General features: G+C 53.6%; 1 protein-coding gene and 1 pseudogene across 1 annotated transcript; both read right to left on the bottom strand.

The window, feature by feature from the left end:
- Window positions 1-822: 822 nt before the first annotated feature.
- Window positions 823-23,325, bottom strand: OTUB2 (OTU deubiquitinase, ubiquitin aldehyde binding 2). Its single transcript, XM_033419319.2, has 6 exons — window positions 22,972-23,325; window positions 10,606-10,701; window positions 9,122-9,240; window positions 5,709-5,793; window positions 4,933-5,127; window positions 823-4,084 (listed from the first exon to the last, which is right to left on the bottom strand). Exons 1-6 carry the CDS (start codon window positions 22,972-22,974, stop codon window positions 3,878-3,880), a joined length of 705 nt encoding a protein of 234 aa, XP_033275210.1. The 5' UTR covers window positions 22,975-23,325; the 3' UTR covers window positions 823-3,877.
- LOC101289995 (regulatory factor X-associated protein-like) lies at window positions 10,712-15,681 on the bottom strand (annotated as a pseudogene).
- Window positions 23,326-27,691: the final 4,366 nt, after the last annotated feature.

The raw sequence follows: 27,691 nt of genomic DNA, 5'->3' as shown, positions 1-27,691 counted from the left end.
GTTGGCCTAAACTCAGATTCAGGTATCACCGAGTGTTGGTTAGGTATTTTTATCTACTTCGATTGTCATCTGGTTTTCCGTCAAGGCCCTGGGACATGAGTCTTAGAGTACCCTCTTTTGCAGTTGAGAAAGCTCACTGTGAGTGGCTAAGACTTGCTCAGGGTCACACGGCAGTCAAGTGGCAGAGCTGGGATAAGAACCTTGGGTATTTCCTTGTAGGCCCAAGGGAAGTTCAGAAAACTGCTTTGGTTTTAAAAGTCAGCAGTGTTGCCAGAGCCTGTCTCCCCAGTGTCACCAGTGACTGGGAGAGGAGAATGCAGAAGAAAACAGCCCTAGTCTGTGAAGCTCCTGAGTGACAGCTATCAGAGGATGGCAGGGGGGCGCTCCATTTTCCAAATGATACAGTGGAAGTATATGCAGGGTCAGGGTCCCTTAGCAGCACCTGAGCCATGAGAGGCCTGAGGATACTTGGCACAGGCCAAACAGAGCCACTAACGTCCTGTGACAGCCTGTCCTTGCCCTCTAACAGCAAATTCCTTTTTGTGGGGTAACATGTTAAAGAGCTAGGTTTTAAAAGATAGGGCCAGCCTCCCTGACAGTTTCGCTGTCTGACCTGATGAGGTGAAGCTTTGGTGAGGCCTGTGGTTCCTTTGGCACCTCCAGCCCAGCCCAAGGACAGAGTTTCCTGAGTGTCTGGACCTTTCACTAAACAAGGACACTCCTACCCGTGCTAGTCCACTCACACGTACAAGCCCCATAGGATAGCAGTGTTGATTTTTGGTGCGTACCAGGTACCAACTATTAAGAAGCCAGGACGAACAGTTGTCATGGAAACCATTTTAATGCTAGGAAAATGTTTTTACCCATTGCCCGAGGAAGCTGTGGGCCTGGCCTACGTCCCACGGGACAAGGGGCCCCTGGGGAACCATTTACTGAGCCACAGCCCCTGCCCCTATTTCCGCTCAGCACGGGAATGCGTTTGGTCCTTAGACTTCTTCCCTGTTTGGGAAACCACAGTGCCACTGCCAAGGTGGCGTGTTTTCCCATCTTGCAGTGTTCTGCCGCAGCCCGCTGGGAAGGGTCCGTGGGGGGAAGCATCCCACTTGTAGGGCGCTCGCTAGGCGCCAGGTCTTGCGATTGTTTTCACATGTAATCTTATTCCACTTGAACCGATAATTCTGTGACGTGTTGTCTCCATTCCACTAATGTGGGAACTGGAACTTGGAGGTGAAGGGACTTGGCCAAGGTCATATAACTAGTCAGTGGCAAAGCTGAAGATCTGAACCCAGGCAGCCTGGCTCCAGAGCCACTCTGTGCTTAAAGTAGGAACCAAAAGCAAGGACAGTGGTTTTTGTTGCCAGATATTCGCACTGGTTTGTAAAGTTCCCTTTGGAAGGAAGGTAACACATGTGCAGTTGTAAAGACAAACTCTGAAAGCAACCTTCCTTCCAGCTTTTGGTCTGCAAAGAGAAGGCTTTGTGGGGTGGGTGAAGAATTACCCAGGAAGTGTGATTGCTGGCGTGACTGGCTGCGGTACATAAGCAGGGCAGTGTCCACGGGTGACTGGGTTTTACATTTGTTACTTAAAGCTTCTCTGAATTCTGCCGCTCCTTTCCTCCATAGTGCTTTCCCTTCAGAGGCAAGATCTGAGGGCAGATGTGAAGGGAAGAGAGCAGTGGTTTGGATTTGCCCAATGGTTTTATGAAAAACGGGAGAGCAGAGAGGAAGGTCATGAAAACAGCCTGCCTCTCTTGGGCATTCTGATTCTAAACTGATAGGATCTCTCTTGGGAAGAGGGTCCCACATGAGCACTGGCAGGCTCTCCGGCCTGGAAACACAGCACAGACACACCTCAGGGGGAATTTCTCCAGCCTGTCTGCCAAAGAGAAAGCTTTGCTTTTGTGAATGCTACACAAGCTACAAATGCAGTTAAGTGGCCGCCAGTGCTGATTATACTGTGCTCGAGAGCCCAGCTGGAGGCCCAGGACCCATCTCACAACTGCTCAGAGCAGCCAAGATTCAGCTCAGTGTCCTTCAGTTTGGAAACAGGGATCGTGATGCTCACAAAACATGTAACATGTTACCCCACTCTTACAGTGTACTTGTCACAGCACTCCTGTCCAGTGATCAGAGATCAGGGTCAGCTTTACATTCCTGTGAAAAAGTGACAGTCACTTAGCTTGAGCCCTTGGGGTCCAAGTTCCAGCCAAGGGCAGTATGGGAACCTGGGTCCCTGCCTGGCATTAAAAGCACCCTGACATCAGTTTTCACAAAGGCGGAAGACTGATACCAATCTGACATTTGTATACAAGGGTTGGGAGCAGTCTGTCACCCAGTCCTCCTGGTGCACAGTTTGCCTGTCGGCAGACACCACAGCCTGGCACTGCAGCACCAACAGGTTCTAACAAACCCCTGCAGAATGGAACCTGTGAGGCCTTCGATTAAGGAAGGCAGTTCCACACCCTTGCATTCTCCATTTCTTCCCAGAGAGGAAGAGAGCTTGCTGGCAGCGCCCCAGCCCAGCCGGGGCTCCTCGAGATCCTGAGGCAGCAAGGTGAGGAGGTTATTAAGGGGCATATGTCCAGGTGGATGAACAGGGAGACCGGCGAGCGCCAGGGCTCTTGGCTACCAGGCGGTTTCCCCAGAGGTGATCTCCCCACGGCCAGTCTCCTCGGCTTATCTCTGTCCTTTCCCACTAACCTCTAGCCAGCCCGTAAGCCAAACAGAAGCGGGGGAAGGGGAAAGGAAGCCAAAGACAGCCTCAGAACACCTTGTGTGTGCTGCTCAGCTGGTGTCTACGGCTGCACGTGCTGATCGATGTCTCCATCTGGCTGAGGATCCATGTTCTACTTCCAGGATGTGTTGGGGACGATGAGACACCTTCTTGGTCCCAGACCTTAGGCTTTCTCAGTGTCTGTCCAGGTGGGGCTGGCCGCAGAACCCTGCAGGGCTGCCCGCCAGAAAGCAGGCAGTCCTGGCCCTGAGGGAGATAGAGGGGCCCGACAACTCGGGCTTCACGCTGATGGCTACAGGCCTCTTTCTAGACTTTGGCATAAAAGTATCTTTTTCCTCAAGTTAGGGGTAAGAAAACAGTCATGAATGCTTGGAAGTACACTGAAGCCCTCGCATTCAAATTGGCCTCAATTCACCGTGTGCCCAAGTCCAGTCCAACAGCTGACTGGACTTGATTTTTTATAGAACTGGTAAGTCACTCAAGACAGCTGATCTTGGGCTTTTCTTCTCCTACAGAGAGGCACTGCCCCTGGTGAAAATAAACCAGAGGACCCCATTTTTATACCACAATGGAATGTCAACACTGGCAGGAACCTCCTCCAGATGAAGAATTGGGCCCAGAGAGAAGAGGTGTCCTATGCAAGGTCTCAGAACTGGGGTAGAGCCAGGGCATATGGCTTCCTAGCCCAGAGTTAGAAAACATTTGATCCTCCATGAAGATAAATATTAAAAATATCGCCAAGTTACCACCAGTCCATAGTGAGTAGACCTTATTCCCAGTGACTTTGCCCAAAAGGCTGCACATTTTCTAACTATAGTCTAAATCGCTTAGAAAAATTGAAAAGCTGCAATGTTCCATTCAGAATGCAGTCCCGTAGGGCTTCCCTGGTGGCGCAGTGGTTGAGAGTCCGTCTGCCGATGCAGGGGACGTGGGCTCGTGCCCCGGTCCGGGAAGATCCCACATGCTGCGGAGCGGCTGGGCCCGTGAGCCATGGCCGCTGAGCCTGCGCGTGCGGAGCCTGTACTCTGCAGCGGGAGAGGCCACAGCAGTGAGAGGCCCGCGTACCGCAAAAAAAAAAAAAAAGAAAAAAGAAAAAACGCAGTCCCATTAGGTGACAGGCTCCACTGCATGGTCTAAAATTAATCAACGTTTATCGGCTGTATAAAGGATGTTGTAGTGGGACGTTTTATAGAGCAGGTAAACGGAAGGGACGGCACACTCGGGGAACACGTGGTGGTTCAGGGCCGTGTCCATTTCGTCCACATACTCCACCTGCAGGGCAATGTTCAGTGCCTGGGACAGGGCCGTGATCTGGATGTGGTCACACTCCGTGGCCATGGGCTCTACTTCCTGCAAAGGTCACAATGAAAAAACAACCCAGTTGAGGATGGAGGCCTGGCAGAGGACAAGTGAGAGGTCCAACCCTGGCTTTCGTGGTCCTAGGTCAAAACCTCTGCGCTGGGAAATAATCTCCACAACAACCTGTGAGGCAGATGTTGCCATCTGCATTTTCCAGAGGAGGAAACGCAGGCTCACTGAGGAGGTGACAGATAGACATTGCCACAGTTGCAAGGCTTGAATCTAGATCTTTTTGATTCTGGACCCCCTAGTTGTGAGAAGAGGACACTACTTTGAAGACTCTGGAAAGGGGGGCAGGAGTTTTTCAGCTTGGGCTTCCTAATGCACAAAGGCAAAGAATCTCAGCAGAAAGGGACTTTATCATAAAGGGATTTCAAGCTTACGTGCTTACAGAGGGCTGGGTGAGCGAGTGGGTGAGTCAGTGGAGACACAAGCTGCCTACTGAGTCCCAATAACCAGGGCAGCTGCCACTTAGCTCCTGCTGATTACTGCCGGGCAAGAAGAAGGCCTGGGAAGGACTTCCCTGGTGGCGCAGTGCTTAAGCTCTGGGGTTGCTACTCTGTAATTTTGTGAACAGTCTAGTCCAAAGCCCTTATTCCTCAGATGAGAAATCTGAGGCCCAGAGAGGGAAAGTGACTTGCCCAAAGCCACACAGTTTGGGCAGAAGGAGGATGTGTTCCGGCTTGCTAACCTAGTGCTCTTTGAATTGCAATGTAGACATGACATCCAGGTCCCCTGGTTAGGGAATGCTGGTGCTAAAGTCTCCTAAGGAGAGAGGGATGAGAGCGGAGCCCAGGGCCAGAGGCCGAGTCCCCAAAGCCTGGGCCCCGAGGACCTACATGAGTGCAGAAGTCTTTGATGTCCATCTCCTCATCGATGAAATGTCGGAAGAAGTCTCCGCGGTTCCTGATGAAGGCTGACGTGAGCAGGCGCAGGAACTGCACGATTCGGTCCGAGGAGCTCTGGTCGTTGAACACCTTCAGCAGGCTGGACACGGAGCTGTCCTTCTCCACGAGCTCTACCACACTGTAAAACTGCAGCCCTTGGGCCCTCAGCCAGGGGACGGGCAAGCCCCGCCCCTCCCTCCACGGGCATTTCCATCTTCAAATCCTCAAGTTGAGGCGCCAAAATCAATCAATCAGATCCCGCCAAAGCTCGGTAACAGGGTTAGAGAGATTCTGTAGCGAGTCCCTCAGCCCGGAGTCACGTCTAAGGAGCAGCGGTTAGTCTCCCTCCTCATTGCCGTGGTTCCAGTTCTTATTTACAGATTCAGAACTGACAGTCTTCCAACCCCACCGCCTTCACTAGTGGGGTCCGGGGAATGGGGTGGAGAGGGGAGGGGCTGAAGGAGGCTGGGGGAAGTTTCCAGCCTGAGAGCTAGTGCCCCAAAGGAGGTACCTCCTCCCAGAGAGACGGCAGGGCCCTGGGCTCCCTGTTCCCTCGATGTCCCCACAAGCAGGAAGCAACCCTCAGCCCTTCCCCAGCTGGGAGGAGCCAGAGGGGCGCAACCACAGAGCCCTGGGCGGTGAGGGGACTCCGGCCAGTGCCCGCTCCTGTCTGCTCTGCCAGCGAGGGAGGACCTGGCCCCTCAGCTGTCGTGCCCAGGTTAACTCACAGCATTAAAGAAGTTTTGGAACTTGTGCTCCTCGAAGCCAGCAGCCAGAAGGTCGTTTGGGGTCTGCAGTACACGCTCTTTGAACCTGGAGGGGAAAGACTGGTACTTACAAGGAACTGCAGGGGGCGCTGCTGTGACATCAGCTGTCATCCCACTCACCCACCAACCCCATACACACCTGAGAGGGTACGTGTCATTTTTCTACTAGGACTTTTTTTCTAGTAGGACTTTTCTACTTTTCAAAGCACTTCCACGTGGACCACACACTGATTTGTTCCGTCCTCCCCTGTACGGTCATGGGAGGTGGGTAGTATACCCATTTCACAGAAGAGGAAATTGAGGTAATCACCACCCACTCCCAGATACATTGATTCTACCTTTCGAAGGTCTGTTGACTCTGTCCCTCCTTCCTGTCCCCATGGTTCCTGGTGTGTCAACACCATCTCTGGCCTGGGCCACACCCAGCCTTCCCTCACTCCTGGTCCCCTCTCCACAGGGACCTTAGAGTGACCTGCCACAGCCTTCTCCCTCAGGACGCAGCTCCTCAGCACAGGCGTCCTGGAAGGGCCCCTGCCGAGCTCAGCAGCCTCATCTCTAGTCAAGTCTCACAGCTTCCCTCACACCCCACAGTCACTACCCACTTGCGTTTTCACCCCTTAGCCTCCACTGTCCCCTTAGCCAGGGATGCTCTTCTCAGAGGTGTGCTAGCGCTGGTTTGTACCTGCTCACAAGAGCTAGTTGTTAAATTTACGCATTTTGCCATCCAGGTGTTAAACAGCCATTATTTAAGAATCAAGTTATGTAAACTTAAATAACTTTAAAACACAAATTATAATCTATGCTCTTGAGGTAATCTTTGTCTATTGGGCGTGGATGGTGGCAATATGATTTGGACTATAGCATGTGTTACGTATCTCTTCCCAACTCCCTGTTCAGTGACCCCATGATGGTAGCTTGGAAAAAAAAAATCATGACAAGAGTATTTATACTACAGAAATCAACTCGCACCACAAATCAGGCCTCCCGGCCAAACAGCCACTAAACTTCTGCCAGCACTGACCATCCCTCGAGACCTGGTCCAGGGACCCCTGCTTTGTTAGTGCTCCCACTGCAGGCCCCCCACTGGCACGGCCCCATCTGGGACCTGTCCTGGTCCCCTTGGGGATGGCGAGGAGCTGCCCCAGGACACAGAGTTCAGCAGCAGAGATGAGATACAGTCCAAGTGATTGGTCCACAGAAGGGGGTGCATCCCCCGCAGGAAGGACCAAGTGGAGAGGCTCTGGGGGACCAGCTGGCACGGGCGTAACCGCAGCCTGTCCCCTGGGAGGGGAGACCAGACTCTAGGGTTTTCACGAGGGACTAAAGGCACAATGAGAAAGGCCTGGGAGGCTTAGGTGACTTGTGGGACAGGGGAGGTGAGGGGAGGGTGGTGTGTGTGAAGTGGAACCATCTAACCTGGAAGGTGAAAGGCAAACCACCTTGCCGAAAGGCAAACCACCAAAGGCTGGGCCGGCCGGCGTATCTGAGCCCGGTTTGGCCAGGGCAGGTGTAGGAAGGAGTGCTGTGCTGGGAGCCGCAGCCCTGCTGCTAAGTCGCTCTCCGGCTTTGGGCCATAGGCTCCCCTTTCGCATGGCATGGGTGATGGTAACAGGCCTCCACGAGGGGTGCTGGGAGGGCCCCTCTGGCCACTGTTCTGTGAGGCTGTGAATGTGCACAGCTCTGTTCCCAGCTTTCCTACCTTCACACCCTTCCCCTCCCTGGCCACACACTCCTGAGCCCCCGCCGCATCCCCCCACTCATTCCTCACCAACGACTGCTGGCCCCGCCGTGCCAGCCCTGGGGACACAGAGACGGCGACACACAGACCCAGTCAAGCGAGGGACGAACACCCAGGGCAGGACTCCCGCCCCGACGAGGTGAGGGAGGAGAAGGACGGAGTCAGGACTTGGAGCACAGGCCCTCTCAGCCACACGCCAGCTTTAGTGGGACCTTGGGCAAGTCACTTAACCTTTCCAAAGCTCGGTTTACTCATCTGTAAAATGGGGTAACACCCTCCTGGTACTTCCCACTGGACCCCACTTGGATGGCTCACGGGGATTTCGGACTTAGCAACATGGAGCTCCCGCGTTTTTAACTCTCAGGCCAAACCCCAGGCACCCATCCTCGACTCCTCTCTCTGCTCACACACCCCACTCCAGCCACAAGTGAATCCTGTTGGCGCCCCCCTGCAGGGCTCTGCAATCGACCTCCACCTGCTCAGGCCACCGTCACCACCCCTCCTCTGGGCTCTCCTGGATCACGTCCCCTGCTGCTCCCTGGCTGCGCGCCGCTGCACTTATCCTGCACGCAGCAGGCCGCACATCAGGCCCCTTGCTCTCTTGAACCCTCTGTGGCTCCATCTCATTCAGGCCGACATTCAAGGTCCTTAAAAAGGCCCGTGAGGCCCTACACCACCTGCCCCCGCTACCTCTCCAACCCCTACTTAAAACTGCAGCCTCTACCCCTGGACAACCTGGCCTCCTTTCCTGCCTGATTTTTCTTCCCACAACGCTTATCACCGTCTGACACATCAAGTACGCTTCGTAGCCACTGTCCCTCTTTTCCGGTCAGGATGCCAGCTCCACAGGCAGGGTGTTTTGTCTCTCTCGTTTGCTGCTGCATCCCCAGGGCCCACAACACAGTCTGTGTGTGGCACCCAGTTGGGCGATGGCTGCAGGAGCAAGGGGGCCCCGGACGGAAGGCAGGGTAGAAACCTGCCTCGGCGAAGGAGTTCTGGTGCCGGAGTCCACGGTTCAACCACAGGGGCTCTGTGACCTGTGGCCACTCTGCACTCTTTCCCAGGGTATGTGGGGAAGGGTGTCTGACAAGGAAGCCCGGGGTCCTCATCCAATCCTGTAAGGGCTGTGAGACCTCCAAGGGCAAGAAGCAGCTCTCAGCTCCTTGCTCCCCAGCATGGTCTGAGGCCCAGCGGCAGGGGCGGCTTCTCCAGGAGCTTGTGAGAAATGCGGAATCCCCCGCCCTAGACCTACTGAACTGGAATCTGCATCTGAAGAAGATCCCAGGGGGGTTGCACAAATGATGAAGTATGAGAAGCCTCGAGCTAAGCCAAAACCCGAGGGTCTAAGGGAGGATCGCTACGGGCAGCAGCTGCGGGACAGAGGGACCTTGGACAGCATCAACTCTGGATCCAGGCTGACCAGGTGGACCCCTGGGTTACTCAAGGTCAGCGAGATCATCCAGAACAATGGGGCAACGCTTCTTTGTGTTCTCCTTGCAGTGAGTCTTCGAGAACGCACCCAACGCGACTTGCCTAAGCGCACTGAGACCGGAGGGCTGAGAGTGCCCGCTAGGTCACTGTCCCTCCCCAGCTGGCCCCTTGGCAGCCCACCCAGCATCCCCTGTGCCCCACTCACTTGAGTATCTCCCTGCTCTTCCCCAGCAGAGATTCCAGGTAGGAGTAGCCCAAGGCCCGGTAGAAGCAGTTCCCATCCCCCTTGGTCTTGCGGATCGCAGTGAACCTTTTGCTGAGTTCCTGCGGGGGGCAGAGGAAATGTGGGTGTCTGCACCAACAGCACCCCCGTCGTGTCCCGTCAGGGCCGGGGCCCCTGCCTCCCCCACGTAACACCTGCTCCCTCCTCTCAGACTGGCTGCCCTTCACGGTGTCCCAACTCTCATCCCACAAAAATAAAACTACTCAGAGTGTGTCCTGTGTCAGACACTGAGCACGAACGGGGTTGGGGGGGGGTCCCACAGCCCTGCCCTCGGGAGCCTACAGTCTGAGGTGAGATGGACAGTCAGATGATCGTGACAGGAGGACAGGGGAAGCGCCGGGGTGCCACGGAGCAGTGGCATCTACATCAGACTTCAGCAGTCCAGGAAGACTTCCTGGAGGAATGGCACTGAGAGGAGGTGCAGCGGCGTGCATGGTGGGGCAGTGAGGGTGGGCATGCCTGTGAGGTGGGCCAGGAGGCTGCAGAGTCGGTAGGAAGGGCCTCCCCAGCCTTCTCCAAGCAGTCTGGCCAGTCCTTCAAAGGGTTTCTTGGGAGGTGTGGCCTCCCCATGCCACCCGCTCCGGCTCTGCTCCTGGCTGTCAGCTTCCCTCTGAAACGGCCCGGAGTCCCCATGGCTGCCTCCCGGGCCTGCCTACCATCAGGGTTCTGACAGCAGAGCTGGTTTTCAAGGGGTCCCACCAGAGTGGAGCTGACACCAGAGGCAGGCCGTAGGGAAGGATGCGCTCCTTGAAAACTCCATCTCAGCTCCCGAGGGGGTTCCAGGGGACACGAGAGTCAGTGTGCTGCCCAGCCTTTGCTCCTGTCCCGGCGGGAAGCCGAGAGGTGAAAAGGGGGCACCAGGGGAGCGCCCAGGCTGCTTCTTGTTCTGTGACTGTCCATGCATCCTTCCAGCAACCCTACCCCTACTTTTTCATAGCCCGGCTGGAGTGGGCTTTCCCTCCTGAGAGATGCCCTTGCAGGGCGGTTACAAAGACGACTTTTATGAGGTTGGCCTGCTGGTCTAAATGCCAGCTCCTCCACGCACTAGCAGTAGGGCCGTGTGCTTGCCATTTAACTTCTGTGCCTCGTTTCCCTCAGCTGTAAAATGTGGGTAATAGAAGTTCTGACCTTGCAATGTTGTACTGAGGTCTCAGGGAGAAAGGAAACACTTAGGAGAGTGCCTAGCTTTTTAAAAACAAAAGTGCTATTTTTTTTTCTCTTTGCAGCGAAAGGATTTCTCATTAAGGCAAATGCCCAACATCACAATATTCTGGGAGCCCTTTAATTTGCCCAGGAACCTGGTCCAAATGCGAAGCCTTTTTTACCTTCAAAGTGTCACCTCTTTCTCTGCTCCCAACTCCAGCCCATTTCATCTAGGCTCCCCTTCTTCTGACCCTCTGCCTTACCTGGATTTTCCTCTGGTAAATTCTGTTTTCAGGATGATCCCGAAGAATTGATAGAGTGTCACATTTTTCTGATATTAGGTTGAAAGATGCTTCACTCTGAAAGACAGAAAAAGGAGCGAAGCTGTAACAATTTTCAAAAGCAGCTGTTGGGCTTTCACCAACAGAAAGCCTCTGAACTGCTGGCTGCAGGACACAGTGAATGTTACCTCCCCCTGACAGAAGCACCTCCGGGTGTGTGACTAGTATCCCAGACGCCATGGCCCCCGGCGGGCAGGGAGCCAGGGTCAGGCCCACCATACAGGGGTATCAACTTGTAACTTCCAAACTGATTCGTTTTATAGAACATAATACCTCAGTGCACAAAAATAAATTCAAAATGGTTTAAAGATTTAAATGTAAGGCCTGAAACCATTAAACTTCTCTAGAAGAAAACATAGGCAGTAGGCTGTTTGACATTGGTCTTAGTAACATTTTTTGGATATGTCTCCTCAGGCAAGGAAAACAAAAGCAGAAACAAACAAATGAGACTGCATCAAACTAAAAAGCTTTTGCACAGCAAGGGAAACTTTCAACAAAAGGAAAAGGCCATCTACTGAATGGGAGAAGATATTTGCAAATAATATATCTGAACAAGGGGTTAATATCCAAAATATATAAAGAAGATATACAACTCAACATCAAAAACACAAACAACCCAATTAAAAAACGGGCAGAGGATCTGAATAGACATTTTTCCAAAGAAGACATACAGATGACCAACAGGCCCATGAAAAGATTTTCAGCATCACTAATCATCAGGGAAGTGCTAATCAAAACCACAGTGAGGGGCTTCCCTGGTGGCGCAGTGGTTGAGAGTCCGCCTGCCGATGCAGGGGACACGGGTTCGTGCCCCGGTCCGGGAAAGATCCCACATGCCGCAGAGCGGCTGGGCCCGTGAGCCATGGCCGCTGAGCCTGTGCGTCCGGAGCCTGTGCTCCGCCATGGGAGAGGCCACAACAGTGAGAGGCCTGTGTACCGCAAAAAACAAAACAAAAAAACCACAGTGAGGTATCACCTCACATCTGTCAGAAAGGCCATTATCAAAAAGACAACAAATAACAAGTATTGGTGAGGGAAAGTGAACACTTGTGCACCATTGGTGGGAATGTAAATTGGTGTAGCCATTATGGAAAACAGTATGGAGATTCCTCAGAAAAATTAAAAATAGAACTACCATATGACCCAGCAATTCCACTTCTGGGTATTTATCCAAAGAAAACAAAAGCACTAATTAGAAAAGATATATGCACCCCTATGTTCCCTGCAGCATTATTTACAATAACCAAGATATGGAAGCAACCCAAGTGCCCATCAGCAGATCAATGGATAAAGAAGATGTGGTATATATATGCAAAAGAAGATGTGGTATATATATGCAGTGGAAAATTATTCGGCCATAGAAAAAGAATGAAATACTGCCGTTTGCAGCAACATGGATGGACCTAGAGATTATCAAGCTAAGTGAAGTGAAAACAGAGAAAGACAAATATTACATGATATCACTTATGTGTGGAATCTAAAAAAACAAATGAACAAATATAGCAGAACAGAAACAGGGTCATAGATGCACAATGTGCAATACGTATTTGTCCCCAAATGCACACACATTCATAGGAAAATGACTGTTTACCTTCTACCGGCATTTATCTTTAGTATAAAAATATGTCCATCCACTACAATAAGATAAAAAACGTATAGAACTTCTTGATAAATTCCCTCACACTGATGTTCCTGGAAACCGCTGTTGTCTTTGCTCCAAAACTTGCTGAATTAGGAGTTGCTGCCGTTTCTGTGAAAACTGCACCACTTCTGGACTTCTTAGTAATGACCGTCTTTTCTGATTTAACACTTGTTCTAAAAGAGTAGGTCTTGCAGGTCGATCCCCCAAAGATCCTGTTCTCTGTTTAACAGTGGAGAGTGTATTACCTGCACTTTCCTCGAGTTTGACGTTTCCTGCGCCACCAGGCTGGGCGGCCCCACCGCAGTTCAGGGCCTGGTGGCTTTTCTGCTTCTCGTACTTATCCTCGTCCATCTGGTTGCGGTGCTTCTTGCACATCCACGGCTTGTGCTGCTTGGCCACCTGGCTCGGCGTCTGGCTGCAGCCCTCATAGGTGCAGGTCTTGCTCACGCTGCCCCGTCTCCGGGCTCCACCGCTGCCGCCCTCTCCCCCAGAGTGGGTCCCCTCGTCCTCCAGATCCTCCAGACTAGCCGTGCTCTCGCCTCCCCCCGGGGGGGTCCGAAGTGTCCAGCAGGTCTGCCTCATCTTCTCCCGCCTCCCCCTCGCCATCCCCCCCGCCACTTGGCACAGGTACCGATCGGGCAGCCCGGCGCTGCCCCCCAGGGCCGGAGCCTGCCGCAGGGCGCCCTCGGCCACAGCCTCGTCCTGCCCTCCACGGGGGCGCGTCACCAACAGGGTGAACTGCGAGGCCGCGGCCGGGCCGGGGACAGGGGCGGGGGCCCCGGGGCGGAGCGCGGCCCTCGGCAACAGCCTGCACCTCCGCGCTGCTGAGACCTGGCGGGGGTCCACAACCCCGACCCTTCAGCACCTGCCGGGCCCAGCTGCACTTAGCAAACCAACGGCCGGGAACCCACTAGAGGAAAAGTCTCCGGCCATCATTTTTGACAGCTGTCACCGGGCGGCCTCTCAGCCTCCTCACTGACTAGACAGTGGCCTCCACCTAATACCGCAGTGCTTGAAAAGGAGCCTTCGGTGTTACAAACCCCTCCCCATCTGGAGAAATGGGTTGGATTTTGATGATGAGATTCTCCAGAGCTCACCACCGGAAGCAGAGAGCTGGCCCCCAGAATCGTACAATGAGGCGTAAGGGACTTCTAGGCTTACCTGGTCTCCACCCTGGACAGACTCTAAACTTCTGTCTGACAATGAGCTTCTTTGGCTCTGATTCCTGTACTCGGCATCCAGGCTCTGTGACTGGGAAGCGGCATTTCTGGGGGGCCTGGAAGCTCTCAGCCCTCAAAGGCTCCAAAGTCACGCGGGCCTCCCTTGCCAGCGGGCAGCTGTCAAACCATCTGAGACCTTCCATTCACTTGATTCCCCAGGGCCCCTCACAGGGCCCGAAGCAGAGCAGGGGATGAGATGTTTGTTAAATGAATGAATAAAAGCCATCTCCCCGGTGAAGCCTCCCTGGTTGCCCCACCCCATCTGAATCAGGCTTGGGCCCTCCCTTGAACTCATGCTTTGTTCCTTTTTCTCCCTTTCTGGTGGCCCCAAACATGCCCTCCCGAGATGTGGGACGCCCGGGCATCTTCCCAGACGAAAGCCAAACAGTGAGAAGATGAATGTTGTCCCTAAAAACAGCAGGAAAAGTATTTCTAAAAGAAGGAAGAGAGCGCGCAAATGCTTGTGGGTGGGCGAAGGGATTCTAGGTGTTGTTTCCGGAAGCTTCTCTTCTGTACCCAATCTTTGTTGCAAAATTCAGTCAGTCTCAGGCTCCTTCCTCACTTCTGCTCTGACACCACAGTGGCAAGCTGGCAGGGCAGGGGAGAGCCATCAGGAGGAATCAAATAACCATCCTGGGGCAGATGCTACAGGCTGCTTTCCCATCAGCCATTACCCACTTCTTCCCTACAGACAGGATTCCTGTTTTACTCTGGGCAATGTGATGGAAAATGCCTGGGCTAAGTCATGACAACCCTAACCTCCTCCTTACTGATTTTCCTAGCCTCCCTTGCAGCTGTGGGCAGCCAAGTGACCGGGGCTGGCCAACTGGACTCACAAAAAATCTGCCGGGGGCTTTGGGGAAGGCTTTTGGTTTGGGATGTAAAGAACAGAGACAGCATGTCCGCCTCCTCCTTCTTCCTGACTTAATACTGATGCAACGTCTGCATTCCAGTAGCCATCCTGTGACCATGAGGTTGAAAGCCAACGCGTGGAGGATGGTTTGATGATCTGCTGCTACCCTAAGCCCAAGGTGTATGAAATAATAATGGATGCCATTACTGTACACCAGCTGTGTGGCCAAGCTCTGGGACCGAGGCTTACATATTCCCGTTATTTCATTTAATCCCGACTGACAGTTACTAAACCCACTCTACTGACAAGGTTGGGTCCCTTGTGCCAGGAAGAGGTGTGCTGCAGATCTGCCTGACTCTGAAGCCCATGGAAATTCTACCAAGCCAAACTGCTGAGCAGACAGAGCTCAGAGTCCAGGAGCTCTAGAGGGACCAAGGCTGCTAGGCCTCAAAGGAACACTGTGTGCAGGGCAGTCTGGGGCCTTCTCACCTTCAGGCTGGGCCCCTGCAGTTCCCCCTCCATCCATTACAGGCAGAGTGCTCAGCCCCGGACCTCGGTGCCTACAGCAGGGTCCCCCAGTCTGAGGGCTGCTCATCACAGGTGGAGTGAGAGATCATTTATAGGTGATGTCTGGACATGGGGGTTAGAAGACATTGGCGACATTGGGAGCAAAACTTAATCTCTTTTCAACTTTCTTCAAACCTTCTAATTGCACCAAGGAGAAAGCAGGCTTCCAGTGTACCTTTAACTCCTTTCCACTGTGCTAGCCTCTTTTGAAGGGTGAGAAGGCCTCTGACTTGGAGCATAAAATGTTCCATTTTCATTTGCAATTTTTTTAACTTAAAACAAAACTTGTTAACTTTTTAAAAACTTTTTGGCCATGCCTCGCAGCATGCAGGATCTTCCCCGACCAGGGATCGAACCCGCGCCCCCTGCAGTAGAAAGCAGAGTCTTAACCACTGTACCGCCAGGGAAGTCCAAAACTTATTAACTTACTAACTTCATTGGCATAGTTATAAAAAGTGAACATGTTTGGACCTATTCTAAGTCATGGAAGACTTACATTATTGGCATAATAAATACCAATGGCTGGTGTACAGTTAATTTTGCACTCATACGGTGTGCTCATAAAGCGAAGAGCCACGGGATCCCATGAGTTTCAGAATTTACAAATCCACCTCTGCTGACCCGAGGGTAAGGCAGGATGACAAACAGGTACTATTCAGAAACAGCACGTGTCCCCACTCGACAATGCCCATCTCACGCACTCACCCACCCGCCATCTCCTTTCATTCCACAGTCCCATTATTTACCTATCTCACCAACAAAAAGTCTTGTTTTCACCCACAGCAGACTTAAAATTATGGTTTGGGTCTTTTTAAACAATGGGTGATTAAAAAGCAGCGCAGCTGTATTGAACGCTGCTCGCGCTTAGAGTGCCCCCCAAAAAAGACGGCAAATGGTGTGGGAGGATGCATAAAATCAGTTCTATTTGATGGGCAGTTTCTGAGAAGGTATCGCTGGGAGAGTGGAAAGGAGTATAAGGAATTAATCTTACATATGTAGAGATAAGTATTTAAGATGTTAGAAAGCCCGCCATCACCAGGCAAAATGAGAATGTTAAAGGTGGGTCAGGAAGGGGAAATGGGCCTCACTCAGGGAAGCCTCCCTAGCTTTTCCCCTTGCCATAGTCATATCTTAGGCTATTTAAAAGTCAACTTAAAAGAAAAATATTAAACAGCAGTTTGGGGGCGGGGGTGGGGGGCTCTGGGTCGCTGAGAGCCAAGCTCGTCACACGCAGGGTTCAAGAGACCCACTGTGAGCACCGGCCTCTGCAAGGCATTCTGTCACCTTTTCCCCCTTCATCCCTGATCGCTGTGCCCATCCCGCCCTCCCCCCACCCTCTATAGGTATTCCCTATGGTACGTCTTTCCATACGTATCTGCCTTTTTAGAATTGTGCTAAAACATACATAGCACAAAATATACCATCGTAACCATTTTGAAGCGTGCAGTTCCGTGGCATTAAGTACATTCACATCGTTGTGCAACCACTACCGTCCTTTCCAGAACGTTTTCATCATCCCCAGCTGAAACTCTACCCGTGAAACCCTAACTCCCCATTCCCTACCCCTCATCTCCACACGGCCCGGCCCCTGGCAACCACCACTCTGCTTTCTGTCTCCATGAATGTGCCTATCCTAGGGACCTCATGTAAGTGGAATGTATGTCCTTTTTAAAATACAGAGTTGTTTTATGTATGCACGTGTTTTAAATATGCATACAAATTATTCTATAGATATCGTGGCTTTTTTTTTCCTTCACTCAATACTATTTAAGATCCACCCCTCCTGACAAATGGCTCCCAGGTTGGTAGCCCTGCCCTGTGATGGAGCTGTGAGTTAGCTCCAGCGCCCCCTCGTGGTCCCAGGTGTGTTTACTGGCGCCACTGGGAGGGGTGAGTGGAGTGGGTTTCTGCTTTGGCGCCTTTAAGTCCCTGCCTGGCAGCCCAGAGTGACCCAAGTCAGCCCGGGTGGTCCCCGGCCCCCTCCCCATCGGCACGACCCTGGCCACACCCCCGGAAGAACAGCCTCAGTATACGGGCCCATAAAGCAGGTACAATACTCTGGGTTTGACCTTGGCTGACTCTAAGTGGTGGTTTGTTTTTTTAAATCATGGCCCCAAATTTCCAGGATGTTATGGAAAAAGGACAGGCCTCGCCTGACAACGTCCTGTCAGACCTAATCAGGTTACCTAATCCTAAAGGATTTTAGCCTTAAACTGCTGGTTTGCAAATAGATGCTAATTAAGCCAGGCAGAGAGCACCTCTGCTTGGAAACAGCTTTGAGCTATTGAGTCGAGGAAGATATTTCAAAGTGAGAGAAGAATGTTTCTCCGATCATCAGAGCCAGCACGAAACCACCTACAATAGTGCTGCTGACCCCGCACTCGATCCCCATCTCTCATCCATATACCCCGCCCCCCCCATCCATATACCCCAATCCATGGATCCTGCCCCACTGGTGTGGCATCTGAAGCCCTGAAAGCTTCCGGTAAGGAAGTGACCAAGCAGAGCCAGAGTGAGGTCCCATTGCCAGGGCAATGCAGGAGCTCCTATCCCACAAGCTGCTGTGCGCCCTGCCCACAGGAACCCCACGTGCCCAGCACTGTGCGAGCATCTCCAGGGGCCCCCAGCAGACGGTGGGGTGGCAGGGAGCTGCAGGGTGGGGAGGGCCACACTGCAAGGACTGGGCCCTGGCAGCTTAGTCCTGCAGGCCGTAAAGGTCTGACCCATGACATGACCTGTGACCCAAACCAAACCCCTGCCCCTCCTGTGAGTTCTCCGTGGGCCCCTCTTGGAACAGATATGGTTCACTTCAGAGTTTGAATCCAGCTTCTCTGAGCTTTCACGAGAGGCGAAACAACAGGAGAATGAAGTACCACAAGGACAGGGTCCTTTGTCACTTTTATCACAGTACTCCGAGTGCCTGGAACAGCAGCGGGCCCCCGGAAGGCACTAAGGAACCACTTGTTGAATGACTTAAGTTACCTTTGCCGGGAGGTCACCGTATGCCAGGCGCTGGGGATGATCTCACTTAGGCCTCGCAGTAGCTCTGTTTTACAAATGGAAACTGAAGCCCAGAAAGGTCAAGCTCTTTGCCCGAGGTCACACAGTGAGGCAATCCAGGGAGAAACTTCGATGCTGGTCACCCAGCACATCAAAGGCATTCAACAGACCTGGGTGCCTTTCTGCCCCAACTCTCCACAAAGAGAACCCACCTGGCCCTCGTGGGCCCTATCATCACTTCCTGATGGCTCCTTAGCAGCCCGGCCTTGGGCTCATGCGTCTGCCTACAAACCCCCCATGACGTACCCTTGGGTGCCTCTGTGTACACCCCCAACCAAGGCTCTGAGGTGCTGGTGGGCCTCTCCTGGGCCCACCCTGGGCCCCGGCGGGCAAGGCCAGCCGTTAGCCTGCCGGACCTCCCTCTGAGGCTGCTCTGCTGGTGTGCTGACCCCGGGCCATGAGTCAGCCTCGTGAACCAGGCCCAGCCCCGAGAAGCCACAACGCACCGCGTGGCCTGACCTCAAGCTACCAACTGCTCCATGGCAGAGGCCAGAGCTGCAGCCTCACCACCAGAGAGCCAGGGCCTAGAACGCAGCCAACCACCTCCCCTCAGAAGGTCCCTGCCACTTCTAGAGGCGCCCCGTGGCTCCAAACCTGGCCTTGCCTGCCTGGGGCTGGGGTCTCCACAGGGGGCTGTTTGCAGGGGCTGGAAGGAAATGGCTTTTTAAATGTCTCCTTCAGGGTATGATGTATAATATACCGACATACGGGATAGTCAAACATTTTTATTGATGAGTGATCAAAAACATTTGGAGGCCCAAGATTCAGGGGAGACCTAGTGTCCTGAATTGCTTCCTATTGCTGCTGTACAAACAGCAACTAGTACAAACTCAGTGATTTAAAACAAGGTTTATTATCTTACATTTCACGGGGAGAAGCCACTCCCTTACCTTTTTCGGTTTCTAGAAGCTGCCTGAATTTCTTCATGATCCCTCCCTCCCACTGTCACGTCTCCTCACTCCCAGCCTCCTGCCTCTTCCTTATAAGGACCCTTGTGGTTACATCATTGGGCCCACCTGGGTACCCCAGGGTACTCTGTCCATTTCAGAACCCTTAATTCATCACAACTGCAAAGCCCCTGTTGCCACGTGAGGTACCCTAGTCACAGGTTCTGGGGATTAGGATGTGGGTGTCTTCGGGGCACTGTTACTCAGCCTACCACCCACATTCCCCCATCTCTGCAGTTCAGTTCAGGAAACAGAGAAGACTCTGCATCTGGACCCCTACCCGCCTTGGGTCACAGTTATTGGCTGGCCTTGCAGAGACCCCGAAGTCAGATGCTGGCCCTCTCTCATTTGACCCTGGACTCATACATCCTCCTAAGGGACCCTCAGATCTCCCGCCCTGACTTCTCCCTAGAGCTCCGGCCTCAAACACCACCAGCCACCGGGATGTCTGACCAAGATCCCAGAATTACTGTGCCCCTAACTGCTTTCTCTCTCCACCCCTGCATCCCCTCCAGGTGTCACCAGATCCTCAAAAGCTCCTCCATCCAGACAGAGCTCATGCCAAAGACCGGGGAGGCCTCTTCTACTCCTCCCCCTTCTTCCGTCAGCTCAGCTCCTGTGTCCGTCCAGAGCTGCCACCATCTGCCCTCAGGGAGGCTGCACCACGTGTCTGCCCAACTGACCTCCTGGCTCCCACTCCCAGCCCCCAGCCCCACCATCCTCCACAGCAGCCAGCACAGGCTCCTACCATGTGAAGCAGATGAGGACATGCCCTTTCCCAGTTCCCTCCAGTGGCTTCCTTCACATGGGAGAAGACTCAACCTCTGGATGACAACCACCCAGGTCCTACCCCATCCGGCCTTGCTCCCCTCACTCTCGTGAGCTCCAGTCACAGTGACCCTCCTTGTGTTCCCCCAAGACACCTCAGGGCCTTTGCACATGCTGTGCCTCTGCACGGAATGACTCTCGCCTCTTTACGTGACTCAGATGGCGCAACCTCCTTCCCTGACCACCCTGTGAAAGTTGCCCCTTCCCCACCCCTACTGCCTTGACTTGTTTTATGTCTTTAGAGCTCTCTGACATGTAGGTTCACTCATTTACTTGCATGCTGTCTGTCACCTTCCACGAGAATGTCAACTCCATGAGGGCAGGGACTTTGCCTGCCTGTCATGACTAGATTCCCCAGTGCCTGCCACACAATAATGCCCCCAAAATGGATAACGAGCAGATGAGTGAACAGATGTATGCGCTGGTCTCCGACTCCAGCCTGGCCACTTCCAACCCTCTGTCCACTCCATTGCCAGACGGCATCCAAAGCAACCATCTCTTATTTGTCAAAAATATGTTACGGTCCTCGCCCCTCCCCAGCCACACCTGCAGAATAAAGTCCAAAGCCCACGGTGCAGCATGCGAAGCCCTTCATGGCACATTCTGACCCCACCTGCTTTTCTAAACTCATCTCTCCTCCCTCCCCCAAGCTCCCTGCATCCATACAGACCGCTCACCTTTCCCAGCATATCCCACTCTTAACCATGCTTACAGGCCTGTAAGCACACTGTCCCACCCTGACCGGAATACACTCTTCCCCAAATCCTTCCTGAAAACTCCTATACATCCTTCAATACCCCATTCAAAAGACTCCTTTGTGAAGACTTCCTCAACACTCCCCACTCCCTCAGAGTGCATGGCTCCCTGCTGTGCTCCCCAAGCCCATGGTCAGGCCTCTTAGGTCATGACCAGTAGCTCAAGAATTTCTTGTGTCCAGCTCTGCCTTGTCCAACAGGCAGTGAGCTCCTAAGAGTGGGCAAGCCCCTTGTCTTTCTCATCAGTGCCCAGCATGGGGCTGGACTAGGGTACCTACTGGGGCTTGTTTGACAAACCAAAGAACAAAGCACAGAAGGGCCCTGTGGTTTTGCTATTCACATCCGACCCTCATTCTTCACTGAATGTTAAATGCCCTTTGAGTGAGCATGAGACCCCTCACTACCTACAACCTCTGCCAGTGGCAGCCCCAGGCTTTGTCCTCGCCCTGGCCCCTGCATTCCGAAGGGGTTCTGTGTCTTCTACCGGGGACCCTTCATCAAGCTTAGCCCCGTGACTTTGAAACGAACACAGAAAGAAAACACCGTATTCTCCAAAGACATTCTCCTCTGCCCACCACACACACACTCACCTCCATCTACACCACACAGACTCAGAAAACCACCAAAGGGCCCAGCACGGTACCTGCCAAACAGTAGGTGCTCAATAAGTGCTGGGTGAACAGAAGAGAACACAGCCTGCACTGCCTCTGCCGCCCCCACCCTCCCAGGATTCCCCGGCAGGCGTCCTATTTTGTGAGTTAACAACTTCATCCCTCTCCAAGGCAGGCTGAGGGCTGACGCTCTGACTCCATCTGCCCTCTGACTTCCGGTCTTGTGAGTCCAGGGCAGACGTGAGGATGGAGTCAGAGGCCTTACTGTGCAGCACGAAGGCCAGAAGTTCAGGTCCCAGCCCTCACCACCCCTGCCATGCTCTCAGCTACCCAGTGGTGGCTGGAAGCCCCACCAGCCTCGGCTCCAGGGTGGCTAAACCCATTATTACCTCAGCTCTGGCCACTCCCTAGCGGGCGATGCAGAAACACCTGGGTCCCCTTCCAGGAGCAGCAGAGCCAGGTAAACCCTTAGGTACTGGGTAGAAGCAGGAAGCTGGTGCTTCCAGATGCCCCAGAAGCCCTCAGCCACACCCAGCAGCAGGCTGGTTTGTCTAGGACAGGCCAGCACAGATGACCTGGCTGCCCACACCACAGTCAGAATGTGTCAGACCGTGAACAGTTTCTGACCTGTGCCCCAAGCCAGCGGCAGCCTGCAGTGGTGACCCATTCCTCTGCCCAGACATGGGAGGGAGGAGGCCGAGCACGAAAAACCAGGCACCTGTGCATGCGCATTTGCAGGACGCTGTTTTCACAGGGAAAGCCGTGCCCAATTATCTGAGCCAACTGATCCACTCGCATCACCTCACGTGGTGCTCACAGCAGCCCAGTATACAGACGTGAAAAATAGTGCCGGGGATGGGAAGTGACCAACCAAAGCCTCTTGGCCTTCCAAGGGATGGAGGTGAGATTTGAACTCAGGGCTGTGTGACCACAAGCCAGACCACCAGTCCTTATACTCTACAAGCTCCCTGGAGCAGGGGGGCTCAGAGTTGAAGAGTCTTAAGCACTCATCACACCCAGTCCTCTGCAGAGTGCCTGTCCCCCGCCTCCCCTTGCCCCCAAGATGGACTGATGTAGTAATACAAAGAGCACTGGACTGGGAGTCCAGAGGCTTGGGTTCAGTTCCAAGTCTACCACGATCAGTCCCGGCCCCCTCCCTGTCTGGGCCTCAGTGGCCCCAGCTGACCAAGACCCGGTTGGCCTGGCTCAGAGGGTCTCTAGGGCCCTTTCTGCCTTCTGAATCAGGGGTTCCTCTAGTCTTTGCTTTGCCGGGACCCCTAATTCACGTGTCTCACAACCTGAGACAGCCTCTCCACGTGGGTCCTAACTCCAAAGACCTTCTGTTGACGTGTAGGCCGGAGAGGATGTCGGACACCCTTGCACTCCCCAGGTCCACTCTTGGGGCTTGGGAGTGGGAGGTCTCTCATGGCTGAGCCCTCGGATGGCTGGGGCCGTGAGCTGCCGACTGGAGGTCTACTTAACAAAAGGGAAGCGACCCTTAGCCCTGGAGCCTCCGGGTGCCCACCGTCGAGCGGCACTCGGGGACAACCGGGACGAACGCGCCGGGGCGGGAGGCCTGGGAGCCGGGCTGGGTCTCCGTCGCTGGCCGTCCATGGGGGCCTTCCAAGGAAGGACTGGGCCCCCCGTATTCCCGGGGTGTCCGAACGCGTCAGGTCTGACGGCGGCGGCCGAGCCTCGCGCCCGACCCCCAGTCCCGCGAGTGCACATGCGCCCCGGCGGCGACCCCGCCTACCGAGCCCCCCTTCCCACTCCTCCTTCCCCGCCTCCCCGTTACGACCACTGACCATAGTGACCGGAGCCGTCGGGCCAGGTCCCGCCCCAGAGAGGAGGGATCGGTGCGGGAGGGCGCCCCGGGAACCACTGGCTGGCTCCGCCGTTGGGTCGGGCGGCGGGGTCCTCGAAGGCGTGGGGGCGAGCGGAGAATACACCCGACCGCTCCGCAAACCAGAGGTTAGACCACCACTGTGTCCCAGCAAGACACACGCCCCTCGATTGACGTCTGAGGCGGACAATCAGAAGCCAGGTCACAGGACGTCACAGAAAGCGGGTGGAACTTCACGAGCCTCCAGCCTATCCTTTGGGGCACACTTGACAGGGTACCGCCTCCTTTTAAAGACACAGAAACCTTTTAACTGGCAAAGGAGTTAGCCCAACCCAGGAAGACAGGTTGTAAAGGCTGAAGGGCTTTTGACCAAAACCGCAAATTGAATTCTGAAAGATTAGCTGGCCCTCATTAATTCATAAACCAGGTCATATAAGTATAGTTTGCTCAAGACCAGAGGACAGGCGCTTAGGGAACACGTGTCCAATAACATGAAGTTACCTGCCTGCATGTGTAGCTTCAAAATAATATTTTACACCCTTCCAACTCCTGAATCAGTAGGTTGCCATGCACCCAATTAATGTTTGTGGAATGAATGAATTTCCAGGATCTTTGATTCTGTGCCTGTGGAATTGTACGGCTATATACAAGGCACAGACCGTGAACCACGCTTGGTGACTCACCCTGCGTACGAGCTCATTATTGCTGAACGTCAAACAGAGGAATATGTATCGTTCAGAGATTCATTCATTCACCAGCCCTTGACCGCTGGAAGACGGTGCTCTGGGTGAATTGTATGCGGCCCTTTTATAAGTATTAATACTTCCTGGAGCATGTATTTAGTAATTCCACACCACACTCTCACCCCCCTGCCCCAGGCACCAGGCTAGGCTCTTGAATAGACAAACATCTGTATCTTTCAAGTGCATATCATTTACTAGTTGGGGAGTTTGGGGTCAATCAAGACTCAAAGAGCCATAAAAATAAAAGCTAATTTTTACTGAGTACTTACTGTGTATCCAGCATCATCCAAAACTCTCAAACTGGGCTTCCCTGGTGGCGCAGTGGTTGAGAGTCCGCCTGCCAATGCAGGGGACACGGGTTCGTGCCCCGGTCCGGGAAGATCCCACATGCCGCGGAGCGGCTGGGCCTGTGAGCCATGGCCGCTGAGCCTGTGCTTCTGGAGCCTGTGCTCTGCAACGGGAGAGGCCACAGCAGTGAGAGGCCCGCGTACCGCAAAAAAAAACAAAACAAACTCTCAAACTATATTATCTTAATTTTCTCGCAACTAGTTTATGGCGGTAGGTCCTATTATCCTTGTTTTACAGACAAGGAAACTGGGACACAGGGAAATTAAGCTACTTGCCCACATTGACCCAGCACACAGTGGGATTCAATCCCAGGTGGCCTGACTCCAGAGCTGGGTTTGAATTTGCTCTGCTGAGGAACAATGCCCGTGTTTGCAGGGGTTGTGTACTCCCAGTGCCTCTTTTTGCACTTGGAGAGTTTCTGCTCTGTGTTTTTACAGCCAAGGAAGCTAGAGAGGTGACAGGCACAGCGCAGTGCTACTCAGCTAGGAAGAGGCTCAGCTGGGGTGGATCCCAGACTTCTGACTCCTCATCCAGTGCTTGGTCCAGACTGTGTTAGGTAGGCTTCACTCGCTGGAGGAATGACTGAGCCAGGTGTGGCCCCTGCAGGTGTGGGCGAGGTGTCTTTGCTGAGGAGAGCCGGGAAGGGCCTGCGAGGGCATTGCCTGGGGCCTGGTCTCAGGCTTAACCCTGGTCAAGCCCACATCTGAGGCATCTGGGGCTTCCAGAAGGAGGGCTTCTAGGAACCCTCATGCTGGGCCATACTAAGCCCTGGGCCTTTGGCCCATCTCCTTCTCTCCCCAGGCCACAGCAGCTCCAACCCAAGCCAGCGCTGGCATGTGCAAGGAGCGCTGAGCTGGAGTTCACAGGCAACCCTGAGCCCCAGGCTGGCTCTAGACTCTGCCGCTCCCTGCTGTGTGGCCTCAGGTGACATCCAGGCCCTCTCTAGGCCACTGATTCCTCACTCAATGAAGAGATTGGACAATGTAGGCCATTAAAAGAAGATTTTAAAATATATTTTTACTATTGAAACTTTTAAACAAAAACACAATCTTACCCAGAATCTCAGTATATGGAAACTTTCCTCAACTGGGGCTCAAATGAGCAGGGAAAATGTGATCTCTTTAGTCTGTAACTAATCAGACATCTTCCTGAGCTCCCTAAAGTCTGGTTAGAAGAGAAAGAAAGCTTCCAAAGAGTTCAGCCAGTTTTCAAGCTGAGATGGAGCTGCAAATGTGAACAGTCTCTGTAGGGGCCGCGCCCTGGCTGGGTGTAAGCGTGTTCTTTCTGGAATGAATCTGCTCTCCTCTGCCTGCTCCGCCTCTGCCTGGCCTCCAGGTGTCTGGGTTGGGGGGGGGGGGTGGGTCGGGGGATGGCTGTTATGACTTCACAGGTTTGGAGAGGGGTGTCTTGTCCTCCAGGAAAGGACCTGGGCACCTGGGTGCTGGACACCCCCAGACTTTGGGGCTGGGCTCTGTGGCCCCTGTGACTCATGGCCTGGCCTTTCTCAGGCTGGTCAGACCCAGAGAGCTCTCGCAGGTTGACCCCATTTTACTCTCTACAATGTGCCCACCTTTCTCATCCCCTCTCTCCCTCACTTCCCCACTTCCCCAGTACATGAGCATAAGAGGCTGGCTCCAAGGGCCCAGAACCTTCCCCATTTTTCCCACCTCTAAGCCTCTGCTCCTCCTGGAATGTCCTTTTCACGGGCTTCACTTGTCAAAGTCCCCCATCCTTCAAATTCTGGCTCCTCCTCCATGAAGCCATCCCAGATTGCCAGGCTGGTCATGAATTCCTCTGAATTTCCACTACATCATCTCCGGCCTTCTGTGGTGCTGATCCTTTGCAGCTGTGATTTGGAGGGGGCAGTAGGACCTGGTAATTACAAGTAGGAGCAATGGCATGAGGTATTTATTTGTGTTGTGATTGCCATGGCAATGCTCCTTGAGAAAGGCATACCTCTGTTTCCTCATCTGTAAAGTGAAGGTATTCATACCCACCTCAAAGGGCATTCGGGAGGACTCAATGAGACGATCATGAAAAGCACCTGACACTGTACTTGGTATCCAGTAAGTGCCCAATACAGGTGGGCTTTGCCTGGTACTTACTGGGGCCAGAGTCTTGTTCATCTTGTGTGGCGAAGCCTAAAGAGGACAGGCAGGGATTTGCATGTGGCAGGAAGGAGCGCCAAGGAGGTTTGTGTCTTTGCCGGAAAGGAGGGTCATCTGTCCTCTCCCAAATCTATGTCCGGAGACTATGATGGGAGGATCTCATGCAGCTGTACCCCTGTTGGCAGGAGCAGTTTTAGTGCAGACCCACCTTCTAGTGTTCTTTACGTCGTGCTATTTCACGCACTTGACCTTCTCTGCTCTGCGAGCTTCAGGGCGGGGTGCTCTGCAGGACCCCCGGGTTGTAAGTTGGTTCACCTCCTCACAGGGTGTCAATGCCGTCCTCCTGGCTGCCCCCTGCCCCTACCCTTCGCATCAGAGCCTGCACCTTTGAGCTGAAAACTTTGTTGAGATACAACGTGTGTGCTGTTTCACTGCTGGGAAGAATGAGATAGAATCAGATTCCCCCTCCCCCTCCCTCACTCCGGGTCGCAGAGCTGTGGGCCAGCCCTGGAGTCAGTGGTCTACCCTGGCTCCCACTCCTAGGGGCATTGTTGAGAAAGAGGCTTTTATTTTTAAGAAAAGTTCTTTCCGGAAAGAACAATGGAACTTGGGGGATTAGGGAATTGGGAGTTGGGGCTGACTGAATAGGGAGAACTTTCTGGAATTAGGGAAGGGGTGGAAGCAGGTGTCCCAGAACAAGAGGAAAGGCCTGTGTTCCCTGGGGGAACGCTGGACGCTGGCCTCGCTGGCCAAGACCCCTTTTGTCCCTCCATCCAAGGCGCGTGTATGTTTGGGCAAAGACTGTGGCCACGGAACAAAAGACCCCTCACTCAACATTCAGCAAAGACTTGTTGCACATCCACTGTGTGCCGGGCACCGACTGTGCACATCTGTGCACAAAACTGACAGAAGTCGCTGGCCTCGCTCAGCTCCTGTTCTGGTGGGGTGGCGCCCTCCGGCTCTCTGCACTGAATCTGTGGTCCAGACCACACAACCCCTATAGGGTGCGGGCAGGACAGGAGGGAGCCCCTTGGGTGACTGACATTTAATTTTCCACCAGGAGACACAGTGAGAGTTAATTTGTGGGGGGCGGGGGGGTGGGTAGAAACAAAAGGAATGTACCTGCCAGGCTGCTGTGGCTTTTCAAATGAGGCAAGAAAATCTGGAAGAGAAATAACCTTACAAGGCCCAGTTATACCACATCACAGCTCACTTTTCAGTTTAAACATAACCCACAGCCCTAGGAAGCTAATAGATAGGCCAGTTTTCCAGCCAACTGCCCATTTGTGGGTTCCTCCCAGGCCTGGGTTTTGAAAGCTAACGTTTCTCCAGTCTGGGTAGCAAATGCTCATAGCCCACACAGCCTCCTGGGCTGGGCAGGGAATACTCCCGGCTTCCATGGGAGGAGAAAGCTTTGGGTATGGTTGACAGAAAGCCAAGGCCACTGGGGGGTCCTGGGCTTGGCAAAAGGCTCCTGTCCCCG

This window comes from Orcinus orca, chromosome 2 (genome assembly GCF_937001465.1).
Source record: "Orcinus orca chromosome 2, mOrcOrc1.1, whole genome shotgun sequence".
Classification (NCBI taxonomy): Eukaryota; Metazoa; Chordata; class Mammalia; order Artiodactyla; family Delphinidae; genus Orcinus; species Orcinus orca.
Note: the sequence above shows the minus strand (reverse complement) of the source record. Positions and strands in the feature narration are given on the sequence as shown.

Excerpts from the sequence above, each read along its gene's own strand:
- OTUB2 (XM_033419319.2), bottom strand. Across the intron at positions 5,128-5,708 it reads TCCAAAACTTCTTTAATGCT|TTTTACAGTGTGGTAGAGCT; the intron begins GTGAGTTAACCT and ends CAAGGGCTGCAG. Across the intron at positions 4,085-4,932 it reads TCAAAGACTTCTGCACTCAT|GAAGTAGAGCCCATGGCCAC; the intron begins GTAGGTCCTCGG and ends TGACCTTTGCAG.